This window comes from Callospermophilus lateralis, chromosome 7 (genome assembly GCF_048772815.1).
Source record: "Callospermophilus lateralis isolate mCalLat2 chromosome 7, mCalLat2.hap1, whole genome shotgun sequence".
Classification (NCBI taxonomy): Eukaryota; Metazoa; Chordata; class Mammalia; order Rodentia; family Sciuridae; genus Callospermophilus; species Callospermophilus lateralis.
In genome coordinates, this window is record NC_135311.1 from 2,766,124 (window position 1) to 2,781,432 (window position 15,309).

At 35.0% G+C, this 15,309-nt stretch overlaps 1 protein-coding gene across 3 annotated transcripts in view; it reads right to left on the reverse strand.

The window, feature by feature from the left end:
• Arnt (aryl hydrocarbon receptor nuclear translocator) overlaps positions 1 to 15,309 on the reverse strand; it is a 76,109-nt gene that overhangs the window by 29,669 nt on the left and 31,131 nt on the right. For 2 of the 3 annotated variants that reach the window (XM_076861790.1, XM_076861789.1), the window contains exons 3-5: positions 10,354 to 10,398; positions 4,303 to 4,347; positions 901 to 945 (exon numbers count right to left, since the gene is read on the reverse strand). In XM_076861790.1, coding sequence (XP_076717905.1) covers positions 901 to 945; positions 4,303 to 4,347; positions 10,354 to 10,398 — 135 coding nt within the window. The remainder of the gene's footprint in view (positions 1 to 900; positions 946 to 4,302; positions 4,348 to 10,353; positions 10,399 to 15,309) is intronic. The other variant, XM_076861791.1, reaches the window with a different exon arrangement.

Consider the following 15,309-nt stretch of genomic DNA (forward strand, 5'->3'; position numbering starts at 1 on the left):
TTTATTTATTTGTTTATTTGGGGGGAGGTACCAGGGATAGGACCCAAGGTCACACAATAGCAAAGTCAATATATACTGTAAATTAACATGATCAGAACAGACAAAGCCACATCCCCAGCGCAAATTTTTAATTTTTTTTTCTTTTGAGAAAGGGTCTTGCTAAGTTGCTGAGGCTGGCTTTGAAACTTGAGATCCTCATGCCTTAGTCTCCTAAGCTGTTGGGATCACAGGCATGTGGCACTGCACCCAGCTAGGTCCACTTTTAGTTACTTTGCCTGAGATACCTAAAATTTGATTCTAAGTCTTCCCTGTATCCAAAGATTTCTGACAGTAAGTCTAGAAACTTTATTATCTAAATAGGCACAAGGAAGTTAAAACTTTTTGGGAAATCACAGTAAGAATTTGATCACCAAAGCAACACCAGTAAGTGACATAGTAATCTAGGCTGTGAATCTACATAGAAAAATACAAGTGAATTTTCTGTAGAGACAAGAGTAAATGCTGAGGCATATACTGGGAAGAAACTACAAATACAGGTATGTTTATGGTTTTCTGATTTAAAAAAAAAAAAAAGTATTCCCTGCTAAAGAACTAACTAGCACAACTGAATTATTTCTAAATCCTTTTGATTCTGTGAAATTTTGTGCTGAGATAAAGAAGAAAAGAGAAAACTTAAAACTCATAGCAATTAAATTCCTAGGTAAAATTCCCTCAACTCACCCACTTTCTGATGGGGGAAGCCAAAGTTCCTGTTACACTCAAACTTCTAAAAAATCTTGTCCTCTCTTGCCACAGATAAGAAAAAAATACAAAGAGAAAGGGGAAGAAAAGATAGAGTAAGAAAAAGGATAGGAAAGCAGCATCATCCGCTTCATCATGCTAAAGACACTGTTCTCCTACCTGGCAAGTCTCTCTTTATCCGCAGAGCTCTGCTCATCATCCGACCTAAAAACAGAATTAATGAACTAAGCTAAAATTAAAACAAAAAGGATGGATGGAAAAAAGGAAGGAATGAAGGAAAGAAAAAAGAAGGAAGGAGGAATGGAAAAGGGAAAGAAAGGAGAAAAGAAAAAAGAAACAAAACACATGTAGAGAAGTGGAGGAAATGGAAATATGCACCAGAACCTTGCCTGCAATCTACAAAACCATCTGTTAGGTAAGAGAAAAAGTAACTTACAAGATAAATGTCAAAATAAAAGCAAAGCCAATATATACTGTAAATTAACATGATCTGAACACGGAAAGCATTTTGTAAATCAATCTCTTTAGAGACCAAAGATATACAGAGCTTAAACAAAAAACAACAAAGGAAATTCAGGAAATATTTCTGAATATTGCTATATTGCAATGACTTCAGGAAATATTTCAAATATTGCTCCCAATCTGGAAAGAAAATTATACCCATAGGAGCTATTCTATAATAAAAAAAAAATTAAAGACAGAGTAAATTGAAGAAGGGTTGTCAAAACAAGTGATCTCAAACAGTCAACCCCTACACACACACATACACTCAGGTAGAATAACCAACCATATTTGAGTGGAGAAATTATGTAACCAAGACCTAAGTTTCTGGCATATCCTTTATCACTGATGTGTTCCTAAAGTAATTCTTACTTCTAATTCAGTCACTTTACCATTTTCTGCGGAACAGCCATAATATGACTGGATCCTCAGTATCAACTCTTCCTCCCCTAGAGGAGGACAAAGGATTATCACTACATTTTTCCAGAAAACAGACACTGTTAAGAGTGGATGGCCACTGAAAAAATATCAGGGTATTGGCAGGTCAGTGTATCTGTACTCAACTCTATTTCAGATAGATAATCCTCAAGCAAAATGTCTAAATATTGCATATTAATAGGCTTAAATTTTTAGTTATTAAAAATGACTATAACTATGATACACACTTGTAACACACTCTTACTGAGGAGGCTAAGGTACCGAGATTAATTGAGCCTTTGAGCCCAGGAGTTCAAGGCCAGCCTGGGCAACATAGCAAAAACTCATTTCAAAAAAAAAAAAAAAGGCAGCAATGACTTCAGCAATATATGGGGAAATTTCTAATGAGATGGTCAGTAGAACAAAAGATATACAAATTAACATAGTAATAATAAGAAGCATGCAAAAACTGTATATATTAATGAGGGAAAGATTTTATATATATATATATAAAATCAATTCTATATGCTATTAAATATTTTAGAGTTTTATGTCCTTGAGTTATTATCTCTACATAGTTCCGTAACAAACTATATTTTTTTTCAAGAAGTTGAGAAAATTCATACTTGTTCAGCCTTTCAAGACTCCTTATTGAATTCCCAAGGATATGTGAGGTTAACTACCTTAACACATCATGTCTTAAAGGAATAAGTGTTTGTAATAAATATGTAAATTCCTATTACTACTCCTATTACTACAGAACTGTAATCCTTTATGTACTCTTTGTGAATAAGATATATGAATATGTAAACATTCACATTATGCACTACAAATGAAAACTAAAATAGTTCAGTTCATGTTTTCATGGCTTTTGAGAATTTCAATCAACAGAATATGGACCTATACCATCTATACTAATTGATGGCTTGACTTTTTTTTTTTAGTACCAGGGATTGATTGAACTTGCAATTCTCCTGCCTCAGCCTCCTGAGCTGCTGGTATTACAGATGGCTTGACTTTTTAAATGCAGTTTGAAAAACGATTCCTCAAACATCTATGTTTAGCTTCTCATTTTATAAGTGGTTCACAGCCAGGCATAGTGGTGCACACCTATAATCCCAGCAACTTGGGGGGCTGAGGCAAAAGGATCACAAGTTCAAAGCCAGCCTCAGCAACTTAGTGAGGCCCTAAGCAACTTTGCGAGACCATGTCTCTAAATAAAATATTTTTTAAAAGGGCTGAGGATGTGGCTTAGTGGTTAAAGTGCCCCTGGGTTCAATCTTTAGTACAAAAAAAAAAAAAAGTGGTTCACATTCTAGACTTTATAATTAGCTACTTCAAGTAGGTTTTTTTTTTTTTTTTTAATAATTTTTTTATTTATTTGCAGGGCTAAGGGCCTCAAACGTTAGGCAAATGTTCTGCCGCTGAGCTACAGCCCTGGCCCTTCAAGTAGGTTTGATAAATAAATCATTCATTTTTTTAAATAAATTTTTTAGGTGTAGATGGACACAATACCTTTATTTATTTAGTTTTATGTAATGCTGAGGATGGAACCAAGTGCCTCACACTTACTAGGCAAGTGCTTACCACTGAGCCCCTGCCCCAGCCCAAATAAATTCTTCTTAAAAAACCTCTTATATTCATTTTTTTTTCCTATTGCTATAATTCTGGCCCAAACACTCAGGATTTTACAGCTGTCTTATATTTCAACAGCTTCTACCTACTTCCGTGACTTCTGTCCTTCTCTTTAATCAATTCTATATGCTATCACAAAAATATCCCTACCAAGTATTTTATATAATATTCTCTAATTCAAAGCGTGTGATAGCATCTTACTGCTTCAAAATGTTTGAAAATTTTCTGCCTGGTATTTCTTAGTTCTCCAAATGATTGTTTCTCACAGTGGTTTCCAGATGGACAGCATCAACAATGAATAAATACTAAGTGCTCCGTTAAGTACTGTACTTTGAAATAGTAAGATTTTAACTTTTCTGAGGTTGCTACAAACTTAATTTTTTAAAACCGAAAAAACTTACTGCTTAATCATATATAATATGAACTCTAAAAGAAAAACAAGTATCTGAGTTGAGAAGGACTTAGTGTTTAGTAAAAAGTAAGTACACTTCATCATTATGATAAATCATCTTAAATAATTTATCTTAATCAAAATTCCAGTCTTTACAAAAAGTTCTGTATCACCATTTTTTAATAAAATATTAATTTTTATTTATACATATTTAATTGTTGATCGACCTCTATTTCATTCATTTATTTATATGCAGCGCTGAGAATTGAACCCAGTGCCTCACACATGCTAGGCAAGTGCTTTACCACTGAGCCACAACCTTCTTCTATCATAATTTCTTAAAGAATAAAACACATTTATCTATACAGATTTTCTAGTGTCTGTACTAATTTAATAATAAATTCATATAAATCCATAGTTTGTGTTCTTGTGGACTCCTAGCAAAAACACTCCTATAACTATCACATATATAGAAAAGCAACGTATAAAATATACCATTAGGTTTGAAGCTGAATCTTTCAGAATAGGAAATTCACTCTCATCCAGATTAAATGAAAACTCAGTATAGTTGGATTGCCTACTCCTAAAACAAGGAACAAAATAATCTACTACATTACCTGGCAAACTGCTCCTTATCATTAGACAGCTGATCGTCATCACACCTGAAGTAGAAAAAAATGTGTTAATTCAATACACTTGTTTTACATCTATTTCTGAAATGAAAACTAAGAAGAAATAAAAATATTAAACAGGAAAAAAAAACAATGGAAAAGAATTGTGAAGCAATGGCAATTAATAACAGCACCCCACAGAACTTAAAAAAACCTGTGACTACATTTCTAAGGTTTCCAATGGCTTCATTACCCTTAACTTATCAGACACACGAAAACAAGATGATGGGGGCTGGGGCTGAAATGGCAGAGCGCTTTCTTAGCATGTGTGAGGCACTGGGTTTGATCATTAGTACCACATATAAAAATAAGCAAATAAAATAAAGGCATGCTATCCATCTACAATTACAAAAATAAAAAATTTACAAAGAACAAGATACGGACTGCTGGGTATGGTGGCACACACCCGTCATCTGAGTGGCTCAGAAAGCTAAGGCAGGAGGATCACCAGGTTAGAAGCCAGCCTCAGTAATTTAGCAAGGTCCTAAGCAACATAGGAAGACCCTATCTCAAAAATAAAAAATAAAAAGGGTTGGGGATGTGGCTCACTGATTAAACGTCCCTGGGTTCAATCCCTAGTACCAAAAAAATAAAGATAATCTCATGAAGATATAGCTGACTGCCATGCCAGCATCACTCTAAAGTTAGGGATAGGTAGGTTTTTGTTTATTTTAAAATTGTTGTTAAAAAAAAAAAATCCACATAAAATGTACTAACTCAGGCTAGGGTTGTAGCTCAGTGATAGAGCACTTGCCTAGCACAGGTGAGGACCTGGGTTCAATCCTCAGCATCACATAAAAAATAAATAGATAGATAGATAGATAGATGTTATATTCTTTAAAAAAAAAAAAAAAATTACTCGGGCTGTGGCTGTGGCTCAGGGGTGGAGCACTCGCCTAGCATGTCAGGGGCACTGGGTTTGATTCTCAGCCCCATATAATAAATAAATAAAGGTATTGTGTCTATCTATATAACTAAGAAAAAAAATTAAAAATTTTTCTTTCTTCTTCTTCTTCTTCTTTTTTTTTTTTTTTTGTTGTTGTTGTTTTCTGTTTTTTGATACCAAGGATTTTCCTCACCCATTCATCTATAGATGGACATTTGAGTTGCTTCCACCCCTTGGCTATTGTGAAAAATAGGGCAATGTACGTAGGGTATGCAAATAACTCCTAAAGATCCTGCTTTAAGCAGGAAGATCACTTAAGGGCATGAGTTGGAGGCCAGTCTGGGCAACCTAGCAAGAGACACTGTCTCAAAAAAGGAAAAAAAAAAAACACTTCCAATTCTTTTTAGATATATACCAGAAGTGGCATTAAGGGATCATGATTAACTCTATGTTTAATTTTTTGAGGCACCACCATATTGTTTTTCCATCATGGCTGCATAATTTTACATTACCACCAACAGTGTACAAGAGTTCCAATTCCTGCACACCTTCACTAGTACTTGTTTTGCTTTTTTTAATAGTGTCTATCCTAATAAGTGAAAAATGATTTTTCATTATAGTTTTGATTTGTGTTTCTCCAATAATTACCAGAATATCCCTCATGTGCTTGTATATCTTCTTTAGAGAAATATCTATTCAAGTCCTTGACCTGCTTCCCCTGCCCCTTTTTGGTACCAGGGATTGAACCCAGGGGTACTTAACTACTGAGCCATATCTCACATCCCCAGCTCATATTATTTTTTATTTTGAGACAGAATCTCACTAAGTTGTTCACGGCCTCGCTAAGTTGCTGAGGCTGGCTTTGAACTTGTAATGCTCCTGCCTACATCTCCAGAGCTGCTGGGATTACAGATGCACCACCATGCCCTTTGCCTGTTCTTTAATCAAGGTATTTTTTTTATTGCTATTGCTAAATTGTAGGAGTTCTTTAAGTGTTTTAGATGTTATTCCTTCTAAGATACATGACTTGCAAGTATATCTCCTAATTCCATAGGCTGTCTTTTCATTCTGCTGATTGCTTCCTTTGATGTACAGGAGTTTTTAAAGGATAGTTTTAAATTATGATTTGAATAATGTATTTTTCTCTCCTTGACCAAGAAAACTCATTCCATTCATCCCAACTATTTAATAGATAGATAACCTCTTTTCTACTATACAAAGATATACTGAGGGAGAAAGACCTAACTCCAAAAACACTATTCTCTATTTTGTGGTACTGGGGATCAAACCCAGGGAGCACACATGCTAGGCTAGTACTACCAAGCTACATTCCCAACCATTTTTCCTCTATAATGGGCACACTCTGCTGTGCTTAGTGAACATACCTATAATGCCAGCTACTGGGGAAGCTGAGACAGGATTGCAAGTTTGAAGCCAGTTTGTACAACTTAGAGATACCCTGTCTCAAAATTTAAAAAGGGTTGGAGGTAGTTCAATAATTGAGCACCCAGGCGGTAGCGCGCTCGCCTGGCATGCGTGCGGCCCGGGTTCGATCCTCAGCACCACATACAGACAAAGATGTTGTGTCCGCCAAATACTAAAAAAATATTAAAATTCTCTCTCCCTCTCTCTCACTCTTTCTTTAAAAAAAAAAAATAATAATTGAGCACCCCTGGATTCAATCCTCAGTACAGAGGGTTAAAAAAAAAAAAAGGTACACTTTAAAATAATAATAGAGGCTAGGGATATAGTTTAGTGGTAGAGGGCTTTAGCATACAAGAGGACTTGGGTTTAATCCTTGGCACAGCAAAATAAAATAAGCCAGACTTGGTGGTGCATGCCTGTAGTCCCAGGAACCTGGAAGACTGCGGCAGGAGGGTCAGAAGTCTGAGGCCAACCTCAGCAATTTAGCAAGATCCTATCTCAAAATAAAATAAAAAAGAATAGGATGTAGCACAGTGGTAAAGCATCCCTGGGTTCAATCCACAGTACTGCAAACATAAAATAATAAAAAGTAAAAATAGGGGCTGGGGATTGGTTCAAGCTGTAGCGCGCTCGCCTGGCATGCATGCGGCCCGGGTTCGATCCTCAGCACCACATATAAAACAAAGATGTTGTATCCGCCAATAACTAAAAAAAATAAATAAATATTAAAATTCTTTCTCTCTCTCTCTCCCTTTAAAAAAAAGTAAAAATAAATATATAAACACATAACAGTCATTTATTATCAAGTGTTATGTACTGTACATAACTACATGTGCTATACTCTTGCACAACTAACAGCACAGTATATTTATACTAGTAGTACCACAAACATTTGAGCATGATATTATAATGGCTACAACATCACTAGGTGATAGGAATATTGCAGCTCTATTATAATCTCATGGGACCATTGTCATATAGTGGTCTGTTGATTACCAAAATGTTATGCAAAGCACATGACTGTAGTTTTGGACTAGTGGATTTTATGGAATCAACAACTCAGGATTATATCTAATTGATCGGTATAAATAAATATTAGTGATTACCTATATACCATTCATGAACACAATTCCACTAATAGCATCTATCATTATAATTAAGAATTCTCAAGAGATCCTTGAAAAAGTCTATCATTGGCAAAAAACCCTGAAATTTCTTTCCTTCCTATCATTTATTGAAACCCTCTAATTCTCAAAGAGACCTCTTGGAGAATTACTCTTATTTGTTAAGTATTTTTTATGAGGGACCAAGTCAGTTATTTTCAAGAGGATCTACAAAGGTTCATCATTCAGTCAAAACTAGAAATGTAAATCTTAATGTTAAACATTACTATAAAGTAACATACTGATGTTACTGGCTATACTAAACATTATAAAACTAAACAAGGGCAAAGAATTCACAATACAAACATCCTATGCATAAAAATAAAAAATGGTGGGGCTCGGATTGTAGCTCAGTGGCAGAGTGCTTGCCTAACACAGGTGAGGCACTGAGTTCAATCCTTAGTTCACATAAAAGTAAACAAAATAGGGGCTGGGGTTGTGGCTCAGTGGTAGAGCACTTCCAAGCACGTGTAAGACACTGGATTCAATTCTCAGCACTGCATAAAAATAAATAAAATAAAGGTATTGTGTTCATCTACAACTAAAACATATTTTAAAAAATAAAAATAAACAAAATAAAGGCATGCTGCTAATCTATAACTACAAAAAAAATTTTAAATAAATAAATGAATACATAAAAAGTGGGGAAATGATGTGTGTATGTGCACACATATTCACTTACAGATGCTTGTATATGCACTATTTCCAGAAGGATACTCAATAACTATAAAAATCTAAGGGGAAGAATTTAGTGTTGGTGAGGATGTGGGGGAAAAGGTACATGCACACATTGCTGGTGGGACTGCAAAATGGTGCAGCCAATATGGAAAGCAGTATGGAGTTTCCTTGGAAAACTGGGAATGGGAATGGAACCACCTTTTGATCCAGCTATCCCACTCTTCAGATTAAAAACAGCATACTACAGGGTCACATCCACATCAATGTTTACTGAAGCACAATTCACAATAGCTAAACTGTGGAACCAACCTAGATGCCCTTCAGTATATGAATGGATAAAGAAAATGTGGTGTATATATACACAATGAAATATTATTCAGTAATAAAAGAGAATAAAATCATGGCATTTGCAGGTAAATGGGATGGAGCTGGAGAGTGCAATGCTAAGTGAAGTTAGCCAATCCCAAAAAAAAACAAATGCCGAATGTCTTCACAAATATAAGGAGGCTGATTCATAGTGGGGTTGGGAGGGGGAGCATGGGAAGCTTAGACAAACTCTAGAAAGTGCAAAGGGGAGGGAGGAAGAGGGAAAGGGGCAAGGGGGTTAAAAAAAGATGGTGGAATGAGATGGACATCACTTCCCTAAGTACATGTATGAAGACACAAATGGTATGAATATGCTTTGTATACAAGCAGAGATATGAAAAATTGTGCTCTATTATATGTAATATGAACTGTAATATGTTCTGCTACCATATATAACAAATTAGAATAAAAATATAAAAAATAAAGTTAGCTATTAAAGATTTTTTAAAAATCTAAGGGGAAGAATTCTGAGGGTCAAGTGAAAGGATGGTGTACTTTTACTGTATGTTAATATCTGCAATTCTGCAATAAATATATTACTTTTCCAACTAAAAAACTTATTTAATAAAACAAACTAGTAAATGAATAAATGAAATCTGGGTAGCCACATAGCCATATAATTTTTTTAAACACAGCTCCTTTAATTTACTTGTCTAGCACCTATTATTTGACAATGTAGAAACTATCAAGGTAATATTTTCAATTCAGAAAGAAAAAAACGAAGGCTCAACCATGGTTATCTTCCTTTCTTTATGTCTTATTGCTTCTTTACATGAAAATAAGCCAAGCAATTACTATTCAGCAAGAATATCCTTCCTTTCTGGAAGAACCCCTTCACTGACGTATTAAAAAGTCCATTTTTCAAAGGGTATGACAGACCAGCACATTAACAAATTATTCCTCCCAATATTCACTTCCTTGTGTAGCCATCTCTAACATCGATTCAAGACATGAAGATATGGTTTGTTTTGGCCAATGGGACATCAGTAAATGTCATAGAAGGAGAGGTTTGTTAAGCACCCTGGAAATTGCCCTTTGTACTATAGCCATCACCACACGAAGAAACTCAGTCTCACCTCCTTGAAGGCAAAAGACAACAGAAAAATACACAGGCATCCCAACTGAGTCTCTCAGTTGACCAACAGGCTGAATGCAGTCTTATGAGCAAGTCTAGGCAACATCAGTAGAATAACCATGCAGTCAATACACATAATTATGGACATAATTAATTTTTGTTCTTTTAAACTATGCATCAATAGAGGGTCTTGTAAATCCTCTGAACTCTTCTGAGGTCATGCCTCTGAAATTACTAACAGAATTCCTGAAAATATTCTAGACATTATAAATATGAAAATGTATAGTTTTAGGATGAAATACTTTCATTTGTCCAAAAATTAAAAATATTACAAGTCAGAAGTATAAAGATCATCAACTAATTTTTAGCATCAGAAATCTAGATAAAATTTTCCAAACTCTTACCTCAAAAATTTACTGTTCCCTTCCCCATCATCATCAAAATCCAGCCTAGGGAAAGCCAACAAGAAATACTATAAGCCTATTTATCAATAGTTATCACACAAAACATTAAGAAGTTAATATTTCTCAATATACCTACCTATACACTTATTCAAATAGAGAAAAAAAAGGAAGTGAGAAGTCAAACAAAGCTACGTTACCTTTTTCTCATATTGCCAAACTGGGCAAAGAAGCTGGACAATAGAAAAAGGGTACCTACTACTACCTCAACACCTCCCTGGAGTAGCAGCCTATCTTACCAAAGGTTTGCATCAGAGTACAACCTCTACAAAAGGAATAGGAGCCCAGCATGGTGGCTCACATCTGTAATCCTAGCTGCTTCAGACTAAGGCAAGAATATGCAAGTTAGAGGCCAGCCAAGGCAACATGTTAGCAAGACACTATCTCAAAATAAAATAAGAAGGACTGGAGGAGTAGTTCAATTGTAGAGCTTGCCTAGCATGCAAGATGTCTAGGTTCAATCCCCAGTGTACTGTCAGAAAAGGAGAGGGGGAAAAAAAAGAATAGGAATCCACTCAAAAAGGACAAGAAAAAATTAATATGACAAAAAAGGAGGGTGGGGAGATATTATGAGAATAGGAAAGATGGTGGAATAGATGGACATCATTACCCTAGGTACATGTGTGATTGCGTGAATGGTATGTCTCTATACCATGTACAACCAGAGAAGTGAAATGTTGCACTTCATTTGTGTACAAAAGAATTGAAATGCATTCTGCTGTCATGTACAACTAAGCAGAACAAATAAAACAATTTTTTAAATTAATATATGAATAATTCTGGGTTTATTTGGGTCTTTTTTGTTTTGTTTTGCTTTCTTGGTGCAGCCCTAAGGATCAAACTCAGGGTCTTGAACATGTTAGGCAAGTGTTCTATCACGAGGCTACAACTTGTGCCTCAGGTCTATTTTTTTATTTCTATGGCCTATTCTAAGCCATTTTAACAGCTTTCTGAACATCTTTCAAAACAGTAATATTACATAAGGGAGTGATATAAGACAAGAAGTTGTTAGTCTAAACATATAATATACATTATGCTCAAGATACTGAGCTGAGGGAGGTAAAAACAAAAACCTTGCCCTGAAGAGGCTTTTTGTCTAGACAAATACAAATATAAAACAAGTGAGAACAGAAAAATGCTGTCTGAGGAAAACAATCAATATGCTATTGGGGGCTGGGGATACAGCCCAATTGGTAGAGTGCTTGCTTTGCATGCACAAACCCTAGGTTCAATCCTCAGTACAAAAAAAAAGACTTGGGGCTAGAGTGTGGCTCAGTGGTAGAGTGCTCGCATAGCATATGCGAGTCCCTGGGTTCAATCCTCAGCACAAAATAAAAATAAATAAATAAAAAAGTGTATTGTGTTCAACTACAACTAAAAAATAAATATATATACATATGCTATGGATGTTCAGTGAAAGAAGCAACTTTCACTTTAAGGGACTAGAGAAGATTATGGGTAATAGAGTAGGCCAATCTCCTATTAATCTCCATTCTCTTAAAACTAAAACATTTCTCATGTTACAACTTTAACCCAGTTATCACTTTTGACATCTCTACATGAATTGTGTGTGTGTGTGTGTGTGTGTGGTGTTGGGGATCAAATCCAGGACCTTTCTGATTGCTAGGCAAGCATTCTACCACTGAGCTATATCCCCAACCCTCACTCTTAGCATCTCTACTAGTGGGACAACCTGGCATTATAGATCTCTAGATGGAATACATATGAAGTACATGGCATTAATTCTAAGTGTTTGTTCCTCTTCCTTCCCTGATCATCTGTCAAAATCCTATCATTTGGGGTACTGGGGTTGTGACTCAGTGGTAGAGCACTTGCCTAGCATGAGTGAAGCACTGGGTTAGATCCTCAGCACCATATAAAAAGAAATAAATAAAAATAAAGGTTTGGGCTGGGAATGTGTCTCAAGCGGTTAGCGTGCTCGCCTGGCATGCGTGCGGCCCGGGTTCGATCCTCAGCACCACAAACAAACAAAGATGTTGTGTCCGCTGAAAACTAAAAAACAAATATTAAAAATCTCTCTCTCTCTCTCTTTAAAAATAAATAAATAAATAAATAAAGGTACTGCTGGGCTGTGGTTGTGCCTCAGTGGTAGAGCGTTTGCCTAGTGTATGGGGGGCAATGGGTTCAATTCTCAGCACCATATAAAAATAAATAAATAAAAATAAAGGTTCATCCACAACTAAAAAATATATATTTAAAAATAAAAAAATAAAAGTACTGTGTCCATTTACAACTAAAAAAATATTTTAAAGGGGTTGGGTTGTGGCTCAGTGGTAGAGTGTTCGCTAGCACATACGAGGCCCTGGGTTCGATCCTCAGCATCATATAAAAATAAATAAATAAAGATATTGTGTCCAACTACAACTAAAAAATAAATATTCAAAAATAATTTTTTTAAATCCTATCAGGGGCTGGGATTGTGGCTCAGCGGAGAGAACTCTCCTAGCACGGGTGGGTTCAATCCTCAGCACCACCTAAAAATAAAGGCATTGTGTTGTGTCCATCTACACCTAAAAAATAAATGTTTTTTTTTTTTTTTTTAAATCCTATCATTCGGGGCTATGGATGCAGCTCAGTGATAGAGCACTTGTCTAGCATATGTGAGTCACTGTATTCAATCCTGAACACCACAAAAAAATAAATAAGAAGAATTTAAAAAACAGTATTGTGTCTTAAAAAATCCTATCAATCTACCTAATAACTCCATTTCTAAGAATCTATCTTAGAGAAATAACTTAAAATTGGGATGTGGGAGGTTTTATGTACAAATAAGTTTACTGTGGTATTATACATAATAGAAAAATCTTGAAAACCATTTAAGTGTCTCATAATAGGAATTCAGCACATCTTCCACAAAAACATGAAAAATCACATTAATATATGTAACAATATGAAAATAAAGACTATTGTAGGAGAAAAGATTGGGTTATGATAAACTATATAATTATCTTAAGATATTTACATATAAAGACTAAAGGAGGGCAGGGTTGTGGCTCAGTGGTAGAGTGCTCACTAGCACACGAGAGGCCCTGGGTTCGGTCCTCAACAACCACATAAAAATGAAGTAAAGATATTGTTGTCCACTCACAACTAAAAAACTTTTTAAAAAAAAGACTGAAGGAAATACACTAAAAAATCTATGATTGCTGACTTCGGCCATCTTATCGTTCTTCCTAAACTTCTATATTTTCTAGTCTTTCTTTAAAAAAAAAACTTAAAAGACAGTATATTTTTCTGACTAATAATAATACATATTCATTTCAGAATATCTGGAAAATAATGAAAAACAAAAGAAAATAAGTCACCCATAACCCCATTATCCAGAAATCTGATAAGTATTCTTTTAATTTTTCACTATGCACACATTCTGTTTTTCCTGACAGTGAAATATTACATATACTATTACTTCTTTTAATATATGAAAGTTTCTGTACTGATATATATTTGTCACTTCTAATAGCTATACAGTATTCCATTTTTAAATATAACTTTCTCAGGCTGGGGATGTGGCTAAAGCGGTAGCGCACTCGCCTGGCATGCATGTGGCCCGGGTTTGATCCTCAGCACCACATAGAAACAAAGATGTTGTGTCCACCGAAAACTAAAAAATAAACATTAAAAAAAAAAAAAAAAAATATATATATATATATATATATATATATATACATATTTAACTTTATATATATAAGTTATATATAACTTTCTCAAATGATGCCCTAATTTTGATATTTACATTTCTTCTGATTGTTTGCTACTATATGTAACTACAACACATTGTTTTAGAGAGTAAAAGCTAATGCTAAACTCCTAAGATTCACATCCTAGATTGATATTCTGCCACTTAATAACTTTGGTTAGAAATTTACTTATTCATCTCATGCCTCAGTAAATGAGTTAAAATTTATAAAACTCTTGTACATATAGCAAGTCTTAATATGTTATTTATTTCATTACTTGACCCAAGGATCATTCTTGCATTACTACTGATAGCAACTAGTTATAATATTAACTACTTTTTTTTTCCTGGTACCAGGGATTGAACTCAGGGGCACTTAACCACTCAGCTACATCCCCAGCCCTTTTTTTTTTTTTTTTGCATTTTATTTACTGATGGTCTCCCTAAGTTGCTTAGGGCCTCGCTAAGTTGCTGAGTCTGGCTTTGAACTTGCAATCTTCCTGCAATCTTTGAACTTGCAATCTTCCTGCTTTTCCCATTATTTACCAACTAAATGCAGTATTTTCATACATTAAAGGCACTATACTCGTTTCTTTCTTATAAAACTTGGTGTAATCTACCTTGTATTATATTTTTTAAATTTATTTTTTAGTTGTAGTTAGACATGATACCTTTATTTTACTGATGCTGAGGCTCAAACCCAGGGCCCTGCACCTGCTAGGCAAGCACTCTACCGCTGAGCCACAACCCCAGTCCCCCCTTATACTATTTATATATATATATATATATTTTTTTTTTTTTTTAAAGAGAGAGAGAGAATTTTAATATTTATTTTTTAGTTTTTGGCGGACACAACATCTTTGTTTTGTATGTGGTACTGAGGATCGAACCTGGGCCGCATGCATGCCAGGTGAGCGTGCTACAGCTTGAGCCACATCCCCAGCCCCCCTTATATTATATTTATATACGCAATGATTAGCCTTGTTAGAATTCAAGCAACTAGGAAACAAGGAGTATATCTCATTTATCCTTGGATCCTATTAGCAATCAGTATAATGTCATATACTAATGAGGCACTTAATAAATACTTTGGGAACTGAAATGAGCTCTGTTCCATATCACAAAAAAGTAATCAATAACTTAGAAAAGAAATATTCCAGAGTTCAGCATCGAGCTGGGGTCATGGCTCAGAGGTAGAGCAC